The sequence below is a fragment of the Nelumbo nucifera genome, chromosome 3 (assembly GCF_055504915.1).
Source record: "Nelumbo nucifera cultivar China Antique chromosome 3, China Antique-T2T, whole genome shotgun sequence".
NCBI classification, from domain to species: domain Eukaryota; kingdom Viridiplantae; phylum Streptophyta; class Magnoliopsida; order Proteales; family Nelumbonaceae; genus Nelumbo; species Nelumbo nucifera.
This window is the reverse complement of record NC_142651.1, coordinates 74,020,492-74,033,053: the sequence shown is the minus strand read 5'-3', so window position 1 is coordinate 74,033,053 and position 12,562 is coordinate 74,020,492. Positions and strand designations below refer to the sequence as shown.

At 35.9% G+C, this 12,562-nt stretch overlaps 1 protein-coding gene across 3 annotated transcripts in view; it reads left to right on the top strand.

The window, feature by feature from the left end:
- AIR9 (Outer arm dynein light chain 1 protein) overlaps nucleotides 1–12,562 on the top strand; it is an 85,234-nt gene that overhangs the window by 37,662 nt on the left and 35,010 nt on the right. For all 3 annotated transcript variants that reach the window (XM_010242878.2, XM_010242876.3, XM_088902239.1), the window contains exons 18-22: nucleotides 310–494; nucleotides 619–736; nucleotides 2,342–2,469; nucleotides 5,290–5,458; nucleotides 12,376–12,494. In XM_010242878.2, coding sequence (XP_010241180.2) covers nucleotides 310–494; nucleotides 619–736; nucleotides 2,342–2,469; nucleotides 5,290–5,458; nucleotides 12,376–12,494 — 719 coding nt within the window. The remainder of the gene's footprint in view (nucleotides 1–309; nucleotides 495–618; nucleotides 737–2,341; nucleotides 2,470–5,289; nucleotides 5,459–12,375; nucleotides 12,495–12,562) is intronic.

Genomic DNA, 12,562 nt, shown 5'->3' with positions numbered 1-12,562 from the left:
CAAACCAACTAGGAATTGATGCTCTAATGCACTTTAGTCTAGCCTTCTCACTACTTAAAACAATAGGCTAAAGAAAAAGTATCTTAACTGATGAACTGTGGTAGTGCTTTGAAATTTGAAAATAGAGAAGTAAAATACTTTTAGACATGCTTATATTTCTTTGAGCTTGATGGTTTTCTTCAAGTTTCTTTGTTCATCCATCTCTTTAGTTTATTTTATTGAGCAATTTCTGATTTTGCATTTACTTCTTTTGCCAGTATGGCATTAATATCCTTTTGTTTTTCGTGCATTTGTTTGTCCAAATTCCAGCACCCCCAAAAGTCACTAATCTGAAGATAATTGGGGATATAAGAGAGGGGAATAAGGTATCTGTAACTGCTACTGTCATTGGAGGAACTGAAGGATCTAGTAGGGTTCAATGGTTTAAAACAACATCTTCAGAGTTGGAGGGTGAGAATGGTCTTGAAGCTGTGAGTACATCCAAAATTGCCAAGGTGAGAAACCATTGAAGTTATTAATGCATACTCATCTTGGACTCATTCTTCAAGTTAATACTGTTTCTCTTCTTCATTTATTTTCTTAATATGTAATTTCAGAAGTGAGTTTACTGTGTCACAGGCTTTTCGGATACCTTTAGGAGCTGTTGGCTACTATATTGTTGCAAAATTTACTCCAATGGCTCCAGATGGTGAATCTGGTGATCCAGCTTATGTTATATCTGAAAGGGCTGTTGAGAGTATGTAAACTGGAACATGCATTAACAGTATTTGATTTTATTTTTTTTTTGTTTTTTAATGTTTTGTTAGAGGTAGTCTGCATAGAAATAAGGTGCATTTTATCCTGGAAAAGTGTATGGTTTCCTCTTTATTTTTTGCTACTTCCAAACCTTGAAGACTTGTATTGGTTTATTTTTGTATTGTGCAGTTAATGGGTTAATGAGCCATGCCAATTTTGTTCATTAGATTATCATAAGAAATTTGGTGCTGTTTTAAGTTAAGAACAAGACAGTCTTACATTTTTTATATATTACCTTAAAAATAAACATCTTCATTTGGTAGCTCCATTCTCTATGGTGTGTTGGCAATTATCATTTTTGTCTTTGCCTCAAATAGGGCTGTTCACGGGTCGGGTTGGGTCGGTTTACTGGGGTTTTCTCAACCGACCCGACCTGGTCGGGTTACCTGAGGTGGAAACTGAAACCGACCCACTGATAGGCAAAACCGACCTGGTCGGTTTGAGTCGGGTTGGGTCGGTTTGGGTCGGTTTCGGTTTTGCTCCTGTACAAAAAGGACAGAGAAGCCTAGAACTAGAAGGAAATTTATTTGAGAAGATGGGAGAGTTGGGGGAGCCAAGTTCAAAAATCAAATGATGTCTTGAGTTGAGGACTTGAGGGGGGCGGACCAAGTTAGAGAATAGAAGAGAAGACAAAAGTTATCAATAAAATAGAAAGTCAAACTGTTTTATAGAAAGAAGGCTGAAATATTTATTTTTTAAGAAACTTTCTAAATTCTAATCTAGGTAAAAAAGGACACCTAATTCTAATTGTAATTGCCTAATGGGTTGCCTATTTGGTGTAAAAGACTATAGAAACTAGGATAGATACAATTTAGGTAAAAAAGGACACCTAATTCTAATAGAAGACAAAAGTTATCAATAAAAGTTATCAATAAAATAGAAAGTCAAACTGTTTTATAGAAAGAAGGCTGAAATATTTATATTTCAAGAAACTTTCTAAATTCTAATCTAGGTAAAAAAGGACACCTAATTCTAATTGTAATTGCCTAATCGGTTGCCTATTTGGTGTAAAAGACTATAGAAACTAGGATAGATACAATTTAGGTAAGTAGGAACTAGAAGACTAGTTAAGTAGGAACTACCGAACTAGAAGACTAATTGGTTTGGTTCGGTTCGGGTCAGTTTTGGTTTTCACACAAGAAAACCAAAACCGACCCGATATATCGGTTTATGAATTTGCCCAACCCGAAACCGATTGGTGCTGATGAAAACCTGGCCGACTCGGGTTGGGTCGGTCCGGGTTGGTCGGTTTGGTCGGGGGGCCTTCTTATGAACAGCCCTAGCCTCAAACATGTATACATATTGTAGGTAAGTTTTGCTTTTTATGTGTATATGTATCTGTTGTTCTTTTATTTTCTTTATTTTTGGTTATCATTTTGAAGTTCATCTTAGCTTTTATGAAATTATTACATTGCGTCTTCTTTATATTTTCTTATTGTATTTTTCTGTGCTTGCAAGTTGCAATGACCCCATGATGTTTTTGATGTGACAAATTTATCATGCATGAGCTGTTAATATTAGTGCTAACAGTTCAACATTGATGCAGCTCTTCCCCCAAGTCTGAATTTCCTATCTGTTACTGGGGATTACTCAGAGGGTGAAATACTAACTGCATCATATGGGTATATAGGGGGTCATGAAGGCAAAAGCATCTATAATTGGTATCTCCATGAGGTATTAACTTCTTCTGAGCATGTTATTGGTACCTAGATCTCTCAGCACTTTAGTATCCAGGTTACTCAGGCTAAGATAGTGCTGCATTTGTTTGTTATAATTTTTGATATTATGGAGTAGGAGTGCTATTTTTATTTTATGGTTATTTTCTAAAACTCCCCTTAACATTTTTCATTTCTCTTAAACTTATTCTGACTTTTCAAAACCTCCAGAAAACCCCTTGCTAGAGAATTTTTGTTATTTGTAATTTACCTTCTGTCAGGGCACTGTTAATGACCATTAACAGAAGTTGTCTAGCTAAGTTATTAATCTTTTTAATGACCAAACTAACCTTGAGTAGAGATAAATGGAGGTCAGTCTTGGGCGGGCCGTGCTTGCCTGGCACGGAAGCCTTAAAGGTCAGGCCCGGCACGGCCCACAACATGAGTCCAGGTGGGTCCTTGCCAGGCTGGGCTGTGGGAGGCATATTTTTTTTTTTTAAATTGAAAATATTAATGGAAAAGTTAAAATAAATTAATAAATAGACAAAACTTGTTACAAAATATTAATATCTTGGAAGTCAATTTTGGAATTCTTCCTTCTTTATTGGATTAGTGAAAAGTTATTTTGAAAACACATCAAAAACATTATTCAAACATGTCCAAAGGAAATATTTCTTCCTCAGATTTCTAAGCATGTCTTTGTTGTGGTGCTTGAGAACAAGGGTCAGGGTGGGGTTGGGTTGAGGGTACCAAATGGGTCAAAAAGGGTCAGGGTGAATTGGGTCGTGGGGAGGGTCGAAAGTAAATTTCTTTATCTCAGTTAGGGTTTGAAGCTGCTACTCTGTTAGGGTTTGAAAATATTTTTTCAGTTCTCTGTTCCGCCAGTGGAAGTTGCCTTTGAAGCTGCTATTCTATCAATGTTTGAAAAAAGAATTTTTCTCAGTTCTTTGTTCCGGCAGTGGAAGTCTCCATTGAAGCTGCTATTCTATCAGGGTTTGAAAATTTTTTTCTCAGTTCTCTGTTCCGCCAGTGGAGGTTGTCATTGAAGCTGCTACTCTGTTCGGGTTTGAATTTCTTTTCTAAGTTCTTTGTTCTGCCATTGAAGCTATTAGGGTTAGGATTGAGGGAAGGGTCAAAAGTAAATCTCATTGCTGCTATTTCTCAGTTCTTAAGCCACCAAGTGTTTTCTATACCAATTGTCGCTAATCTGTATATGTATACAATATACAAAAAGCTTGTTAATCTGTAGATAAGAACTTCCAAATTTGGATAGGTGATGCTTTTGTTGAACCTCTCTCTATATTGAAGTCTTTTCTCTTCTTTCCTGTTGCCACATCTTTTTCTCCTCTATCCTGTCTGCCATCGTTTGAAGGTTTTATTACATCTGAAATCAGTAAGTCTTCATGGTCTCCTCTTATTTTCATTATTTGGATAGTTGCAAGACAAAACTGTTTTCTTGGTTTCAATCTATTCAAATTTTGTCAGCTTCAATCAAAGGTTTCACTCTTTTCAAATATTCTCATTTCCAATGTTGTTGTCGCAGCTCATATTCACTTTAAGTTGCAACTTGCAAGCCTCTGGAAACAATTTATTTGAGTTTGTGCTTAATGTTTCTAGTAATTAAGAATCTCTAAAATTGGAAGAGTATAATTAGGTTCCACAGTTCCATTTTTCATGAATTTCTTGCACTTTTTATATTTTTTTGAAAATTTTCCTATAATTTATTTTTTGTATTTTCATGTTTTTCTATAATTTCCAGCTTTTTAGTAACTTTTTTGCAATTTATACATTTTCTTGTATTTTTTGTTATTTATTTGCAACTTTTTGTATTTTTAATATTTGTTTGTTTTTATAATTATATTTTTGTCGTTTTTTTTCAAATTTCTATTTTTATTTTTTTATATTTTTCTGAAGTCCTGTATTTTTTCTACAATTTTCTATGTTTTTTACAATTTTCTGTTTTTATGTGAAATCATACTTTCATTTAAATTTTTATTTTTATTTTGTCTATAATTTATGATGTTTTCCATGAAATATATTTATCATTTTCATTAATTTTTTATTTATATTTTACATGGAATATATTTATCATTTTTAGTGTTTTTATTTTTATTTGAAAATATTTTTTTTAAACTTTTTTATTATTTTTTATATTTTCTTAGTTGAAGTATATATTTCTACGTGTTTATGCATTTGAAATAGCGAAAAAGTAAAAAAAAGGAAAAAGTCCTGTTTGGGTTAGGGTGGGTCATATGGGTGGTTCAGGATGGGTCAGGGTTAGGGTGGGTTATGACCCACTAACATCAATAAATATGGGTGGCAAATGGGTTAGAGGGTCAATATGGGTGGGTCAGTGCTCAACCCACACCCATTCGCCACCTCTCTCTCTCTCTCTCTCCCCCCCCCCCTCCTTGGCAGAAATCCAGGTCTTTCTTATTTTCCTTTGTTATTTCTCTTCTTTAATTGCGTCTTTCTCATTTAGGTAATTCATTTCCTAACGTAGATATCTGACAAGAAGGATAGTATGGCAAATTTGCAAAATCTGTTAATTTTTGACCGGGGAGGGGGGCCTCCAGAGGTTTTGAAAAGTTTGGGTGAGTTTAAGAGAAACGGGGAAAAGTGAAGGGTAGTTTTATATAATAACATTTTATTTTGTTATTAACTAAGAGAATGAACATGCACTTCTTTTTGGCATATTATTTTAGCTAATAGTTAATTTGAGGCAATGGATGCTTGCTTTTGTTTATGGGTATAACAAGGTTTATTTTACTTGATAGGACCTGTATGCATCTTTTTGTTGCCTCATCTTTCATGGTTTTGACTTTTTGATGTTGTGTAGGTTGAGTCAGATGCAGGTGCTTTAATACCTGAGGCATCTGGGCTTCTACAGTATCGTATTACAAAAGATGCTATTGGGAAATTTATTTCTTTCAGATGTACACCAGTGCGTGATGATGGGATTGTGGGCGAGCCAAGAACTTCCTTGGGGCAGGAGCGGGTTCGTCCTGGTGATTACAATTCCTTCAATATTTGGCAAATATAAATGCACATTTGATTGTGTATCATGTTTTGTAGGAAATATGAAACATGCCTTCCACTGGTTGCTACTGGGTATTGATCATGGGTTGGGGAGGGACAGATGTATGCAGCCATACCCCTGCACATACAGAGAGGCTCCAAGATTTGAACCCTGGTCACCCAGGTTGCAATGGAGCAACCCAACTGTTGCGCCAAGGCCCACCCTCATATACTAGTTTATATTATATGACATATAATATATGGATAAAATATATGTTATAGTTTACCTAGGCCCAAACCTTGAAAATATCTGGGCTGGGCTGAAAATGATCACCCTTGCAACTGGCTGGATTGGTTTGTGGCTTGGGGGTTACCACAATAAAAAACCTATGAATCAAACATTTAACCTGTCAATCTTATCATAAATTGTAAAAGTTGAATTGAATCAAATTGTAAATCCTATGGTAAATTTTAAGACTATTTCTCTTTTAGATACATATGAAAAGTGAAGATATTTTTAATGAGTACTCAAATATATAGAAAAGTGATTTTAGCCCCTTCCTCACCCACCTTACTTTATTTGCAAGCATCTTTTTGTGAATAATGAGAGAGGAAAGAAGAGAAGAACAAGAAAATCACAAATGGGTCTGCTATTTCATAAAGGACTATATATTTTATTCCTAAAATTACCCCATTCTTCATATAAAGTGAATATTTCAACAATCTCCATTAAGCTAGCCCCGAATAGCTTGCTTAAAAAGAAACTATGTAATCTTGGTAGCAACATTCTAGATCATCTCTCATACAACTCAACTTGAGTATTCCAGCATGGTGGCAGGTATCTCTTACACAACACCTTTAAGGATCCAATCAGCTTGATTGCACTCATGACAACACTTTGCTTTTTACTCATGGGAGACCAGTCATTAACTGATTAGATTGGTGCTCCTGGTGGTTTATGGTTCTTACTCAAGACATCATCAACAAAGTACTCATGGAGGTCCATTGGCTTTTATCCAAGACATGATCAGTCATCGAGCAAGTTCACCTTTCATCACATTTACAATCACAAAAACATGCTACCTACTTAACAAAGATCAAACCCAGAAATCTGAGGAACACTCTTCAGGGAGTTTAACATATCAAATACCCCAATGACACACAAAAGAAACTAAAAGTAAAGAAGAAATAAAAGGACCCTTGAACACGACAATGACTCTCCCTTAATCAAAGCTTGTATATTTTCAAGAATATCTTTAAAAACACGTGGGAGCATGATGAATCTTGGTGCTGGAAATCATTTGGTTTATTTTTGCAACATGCATCTCCAAGGAAGTTTAATGAAAATAAATTTACCCATGATCAAAGAACCATTCACTCTGTTCTTTGTAAGCTTTGGTGTTTCTCCAATCTGCCAGCAGTGTTTTAAAAGGCATGGGAGGTGTATGCTTGGAAAATCAAAGGGAATGGAAGGGAAGGAAAGAGAAGGGGAATGAAAGATTTTTATGCATCTTCACTCTTCTTAACATAAAAGATTTTTATTAAAAATAAAGAAAAAAGAGATCATCCTTCTTCTTCTTCTACCTCCCCCCCCCCTTCTTCCTCCTCATCCCCCTCCTTTGAAGGAGGCTTACACCTCCTTGTGTTCAGGAGGCTTATGCCTCTTATGTTCTGAACTACGCCTCATGCCTCCAGGTAGTGGAATGCCTTGTCTCATGCCTCTGCATTTTAAAACATTGCCTGCAATAGGACATTTGAATACTTTCTAGTAGCATTTGAAACAAGGTTGTCCTTTGCTAGTATTATGCATATTCATTCTTCTTCATATAAATGATTTTTATTAAAAATAAAGAAAGAAAGAGATCGTCCTTCTTCTTCCTTCTCTCCCCCTCCTCTTAAGTAGGCTTACACCTCCTTGTGTTCAGGAGGCTTACACCTCTTACATTCTGAACTATGCCTCATGCCTCCAGGCAGTGGAATGCCATTTTTCACTCCTCCACATTTTAAAACATTGTCTGAAACAGGACATCTGAATACTTTCTAGTAGCATTTCAAACATGATTGTCCTTAGAATGGATCTCAGAGAATGTCATAGAACTCAAGAGGGTTTATATTCACAATAATAATAACATACCCACTAAATATCACCCAACCTAAGGAACTCACACCCCAAGGTAGTGCAGGGGTAGCTCAAAACAAGTTGATGGTAAAACAGAGAGGGATAAGAGGTTGTTGCTTGCTTCCTTTTTTCATGTAAACTTGTTCGGACACTTCCTACCACTGTAGAAATTTTTGAAGTGATCAATAAATGCTTGATTGCAGCTTAAAAAGCAGCTAACAGTTATCTTTTTTTTTTTGATAATTATTTCACACTTCACAGTTACTGTGATCAAGATTGAAATTGATCTTTTGATTTTTCTTAGATTTTTTGGGCCATAATCTCTAGGATACATTCCTACATTCCTAGGCATCAAAATGTTCTGGAAAGTTTTCCAAATGTCTTCTAAAACTTCAGTTAATTAAAGAATGGCATTGCCCATAGCAAATGATTACTATTTATTTATTTATTTATATATTTGAAAATTTAAAGTATTTATAATAATTCATGGATTTGTGGACTTTCTTTTTGTACGAATTCCCACAGTTACTATTTGTAGTAAAATGTGATTTGATAATAAGAATCACAAGAGAATAAATTAAGATTAGGATTTAGGAAACTGGATTGTTGATTGAGATCTCAAAATTCCAAATGATAAAGAAAAGACTGAATGAAAGATAACAAGAACAATGAATATTGAACTGTAACACAGTAGCAGAATAAATAATGGGTTTTCAAGAAAGAAAAAGAATTTAACTTACAAGTATGAAGTTGGTGGATGAGCTTGATCACTTTCAACATGTTCATCATCATCATTGTCTTGTTGCTTTCACCCATCTTGTTGTGAATAGTCAGAATAAGGATAGGACAGATAGTTGCTTCTGGCAATACCACATTGCCAATTTTGTCTCTCTCATTTTAAGATAATCCCAATGGGCCTGATAATTTCATCAATGTCCTGGCTCAATATTTTCTTCCTAAATTAACCACATTCCTCATACTGACTTAATAGTCCTAAAATAACCACATTCGTCCACCATCTGGTCAAGTCCAGCTGTGAAGTTTGACAAGCTCAATTCATAGATCCGATGTATGATAAGGATGCTTTTCTGTGGTTGCTTTCCTTTGTGAGATTTTCTTTTCTTCATAATAGGTTTTTCTATGTCATCAAATTAGCTAGGCTGCTGGGTTGCAAAATTATCTGCATTCACATTACGCATTTGTAGTTGTAAACTTGTATTTACCTCCATTTCTTTTCTATGTGAATAATCTAACTTCAATGAGACATTCTACACCAAGACAGAAAATCTTGTGGCAGTGCATGAGAGGGGTGGTATTGTGGGGTTTATGGAGTAAAAGGAATAGCGGAATATTTGAAAAAAATTACAAAGAAGCAGAACTGATCGAACTTAAAACTGTAAGGGTTGCACATTGGGTTCAAGTTAATGAAAAGTTTAGTGGAGTAAGCCTGAATGATTTATTAAGAGGGTGGAACATAATTGTGGGTTTTAATAATAGGGTACCACCAAGGTTTTAATAGGCTAAAGGCGTAGGCGAGGCGGTTGGGTGCTAAATAGGTGAGGTGTAAGCCTCAAATTAAAAACTTAAAAATTATGGAAAAATAAATAATTGAAATTTTATATAATTATTTGTGACTTATTTAATGTATCAATGGTTCAATAATTGTTGATTGTTCAAATATTTTCAAGATTACTTCTATGAAGTCGCTAACTAGTAACTAGTAACTAACTACTAACTATTTTATAGAATTTGTTTCTACAATACAAATGTCCAATACTTAACCAGCACATAAAGCGGATATGCATAAAGAATTAATAAAAGTAATTAAACTAACAATTAGATAAAGCAGATATCCATAAACATTAATGAAACAAACTGAATTTTGATATAAATAAGACAAAAGGCAAAGTAGAATTCTAAACCAACAAATAGTGAAAATGTATAATACATTTCAATGATTTGAAATAAAGGATTTCTTATTAGTTCCTGTGGTAAAATCCCTGTTCAACATGCTTAATCTCATGATACCATCTTGCTATGCAGGTAGTCGAGATACAGTGATACTATAATCCCATTTTATACTCAATCAACAATCAATAAAAGCAATTAACCTAACACTTAGATAAGGCAAATATGCATAAAGACAATGGTAGTTGTTTACAGTGATATTGTCTTTCTTTTATGAATTTTGACACCAATCAAATTTGTAAAATCTGTATATGGGGAAGGGATGGATTTCATGAATAGAATTAATTAGAGAGATGATGGGGGGAAGAAGAACGACTGAAGACAAACAAATAAAGAGCATTGGCGTTCTAAAGAAATTGTTACATTCATGGAAGCTGGAACTGCAACCCAAGATGTAAAAGCTGAGACAAAAAACCAATGGTAATGGTAAATCTGAGACAAAAAATTCCACCAAAAATATTACATTTGTCTACGTTCCACAACGATTCAAGAAGAAGTCTAGAAGAAGAAGAAGGGGGAAGGACGGCTGACTTGTACGATTTGATTTTGGTCCCTCCTTGAATTTGAATATTCAATATTTCGATGAAGATTGAAGAAGTCACTACAGAGTTCAGTGAGAACTGAGAAAACCCCGAGTTTGGTCTGTGAATGGAGATTTGATTGATGGGAACCCTAAACTTTTGGGGGTTTTACTTTTTTTTTTTAATTTTTTTCCAAATTTACCCATGATGAAATCATTTTTTCCCCACCCCAAACTATCTTAACTTGAGGCCCCCACCTCACATAAAATGAGGCAAAAGGCTAAAGGCCTACACCTCTATCAAACTAAGGCTTACGCCCCTTGTCTTGCAACTGAGGCTACTGAGGCCAGGCGAAATCTGGCTTCCCTGCCTTGAGGCGTACGCTTCTCACCTCGCCTCAACCGCCTTGTAAAACCATGGGTACCACAAAGAGTGGTGGAATGGACTCCACCAGCAGTTGGGAGTTGTAAACTAAACGTTGATGGGTTCCTCTCCCCAAATTGGTGCATCCTTTGCAAGGATAATGGTGAGACTAGTTACCACTTATTAATTTCCTGCCCTTTTGCTCGTTATATTTGGGATTGGTTTTTCTCTTTTTTTGGGTGCAGGTGGAACCCCCCACCAAATGTTCATGGCTTGTTTGATTCTTCCTGTGTTAACTAGAAAAAGAGGAGGGGGGGGGGGAACCCTTTGGTGGTCTACAAGAGAGGCAATATGCTGGACAATATGGGAAGAAAGGAATTGAAGAATTTTTTTTCAGACAAGGAAAGGAACAGAGAAGCAATCATAGAAGCCATCACTGTTAGAGTAATCCATTGGGTTAAATCCTTGAGAAGCTTTGATGACATTCTTACAAATGACTTGCTTAGAAAGTGGAAGGAGGCGGCTGATTATTCTCTTCCAAGAGCTGTAATAAGGTCTGTTTGGGTCCCACCTCCTTGTGGTTTTTTTAAACTGAATTTTGATGGTAGTAGTGAAGGGAATCTAGGCCCTTCATGTATTGGAGGTGTTTGTCGGAACGAGGAGGGAGGAGTTATTGCCCTTTACTTGGGACCAATATGTGTGGGAGACTCCTTGAGAGCAGAAATCCTGGCTGTGATGGAAGGGATCCAAAAATCCAAGGAGCTGAATATAAGTAAGTTGATCATAGAAGGGGATTCAAAGCTGGTAGTTAGCTGACTGCAAAAAGGTGAGACCGTATGGTGGAAATTTGTCAATGAGAGGAGGAAGTTTAGGCTTTTTAACTCAGGATATAGAGATTAAGTTGCAGTGGGTTAAAAGGAGTGCAAATGCCTTTGTTGATGTTTTGGTAAAGCAAGGGGTGGGAAGGGATCAACTCTTTTGGGCTGTTCTGTAATTGCTGTACCATTTTGTCATCTTGGAGAGAGCTAAGAGAGTTTATCTCTGTCTGGGATGTTTTCTTGTATCTTCTTTATTAATTAATGAATTAGTCTGGTAATCTGGTTGGTCAAAAAAAAGGGTTCTGTTATGGAAACCCTGGGAGCTCAGGAGTGGGAGTGTTAAGAGGTTCTGTTGGCAATATAATTCTTAGCTTTTCAGGGCCAGCTATGTTTGGAAATTCTCTAAGGGCAGAGTTGCTGGCTTAATTCAAGGCCTTAAACTGATAATTGAGCAAGGGTTATTGGATATAGTGGTTGAGGGGACTGTCAAACAGTTATTTTGTGGATGCAATCTCAGGATTTAATACCTTGGAAATTTAGACAGTTGGTGAGATTGGCTCATTCCTTAGGTGCCAACTTGAACATCTTGTTCATTTGGGTACCCAGGAGTGCAAATAGTGTAGCCGACTCCCTGGCGAGATTGGTGGTAGGAAAAAGATGGTTTGGATTGGGGTTGCCCAGGGCCGGGCTGTAATTTGTAAGAGGAATTTGTTCTGCTGTTTTTGTCCTTTTTATGGCTTGTTCTAAGGTTATGTTGTAATTTTTGTCCCCTTGCTCTGGTTCTAAGCAGCGTGGTTTCTGTTTTTAATGAATTTCTCCTTGATGCTTATGAATTAAATCTCACTTTAACAGTGAATTAAAAAAGGAGTTTGTATTCTACATTTATGGTCTGATATTTTTCTTGGTGCTTAGCTTCTTCATCTTGGCACGGGGTCTAGGTACCTAATTTAACATGCTATGGTTTTGTAAGTTTTCTAATGGTTGGCTGTAATAGTAGTGCTACAGACAGTTGAACTTTAACTTCTATTCTTGTGATCTTTAATACAATGCATATTTACTTTTATTTTTTAAATGCTGATGGGTTTCATAATAATATTTGAATGCACATTAATGAATAGGAAGCCCAAGATTGCTTTCTCTGCAAATACAAGGGCGGGCTGTAGAAGGAACTACACTACATATTGATAAAAAGTACTGGGGCGGAGAAGAAGGAGAATCGGTTTTCCGTTGGTTCCTGGTATCAAATTTTTTTGCATTACAGTAGAGTATATGTTGATTGTTAACTGTTGTACCTTTCAAGGTGAC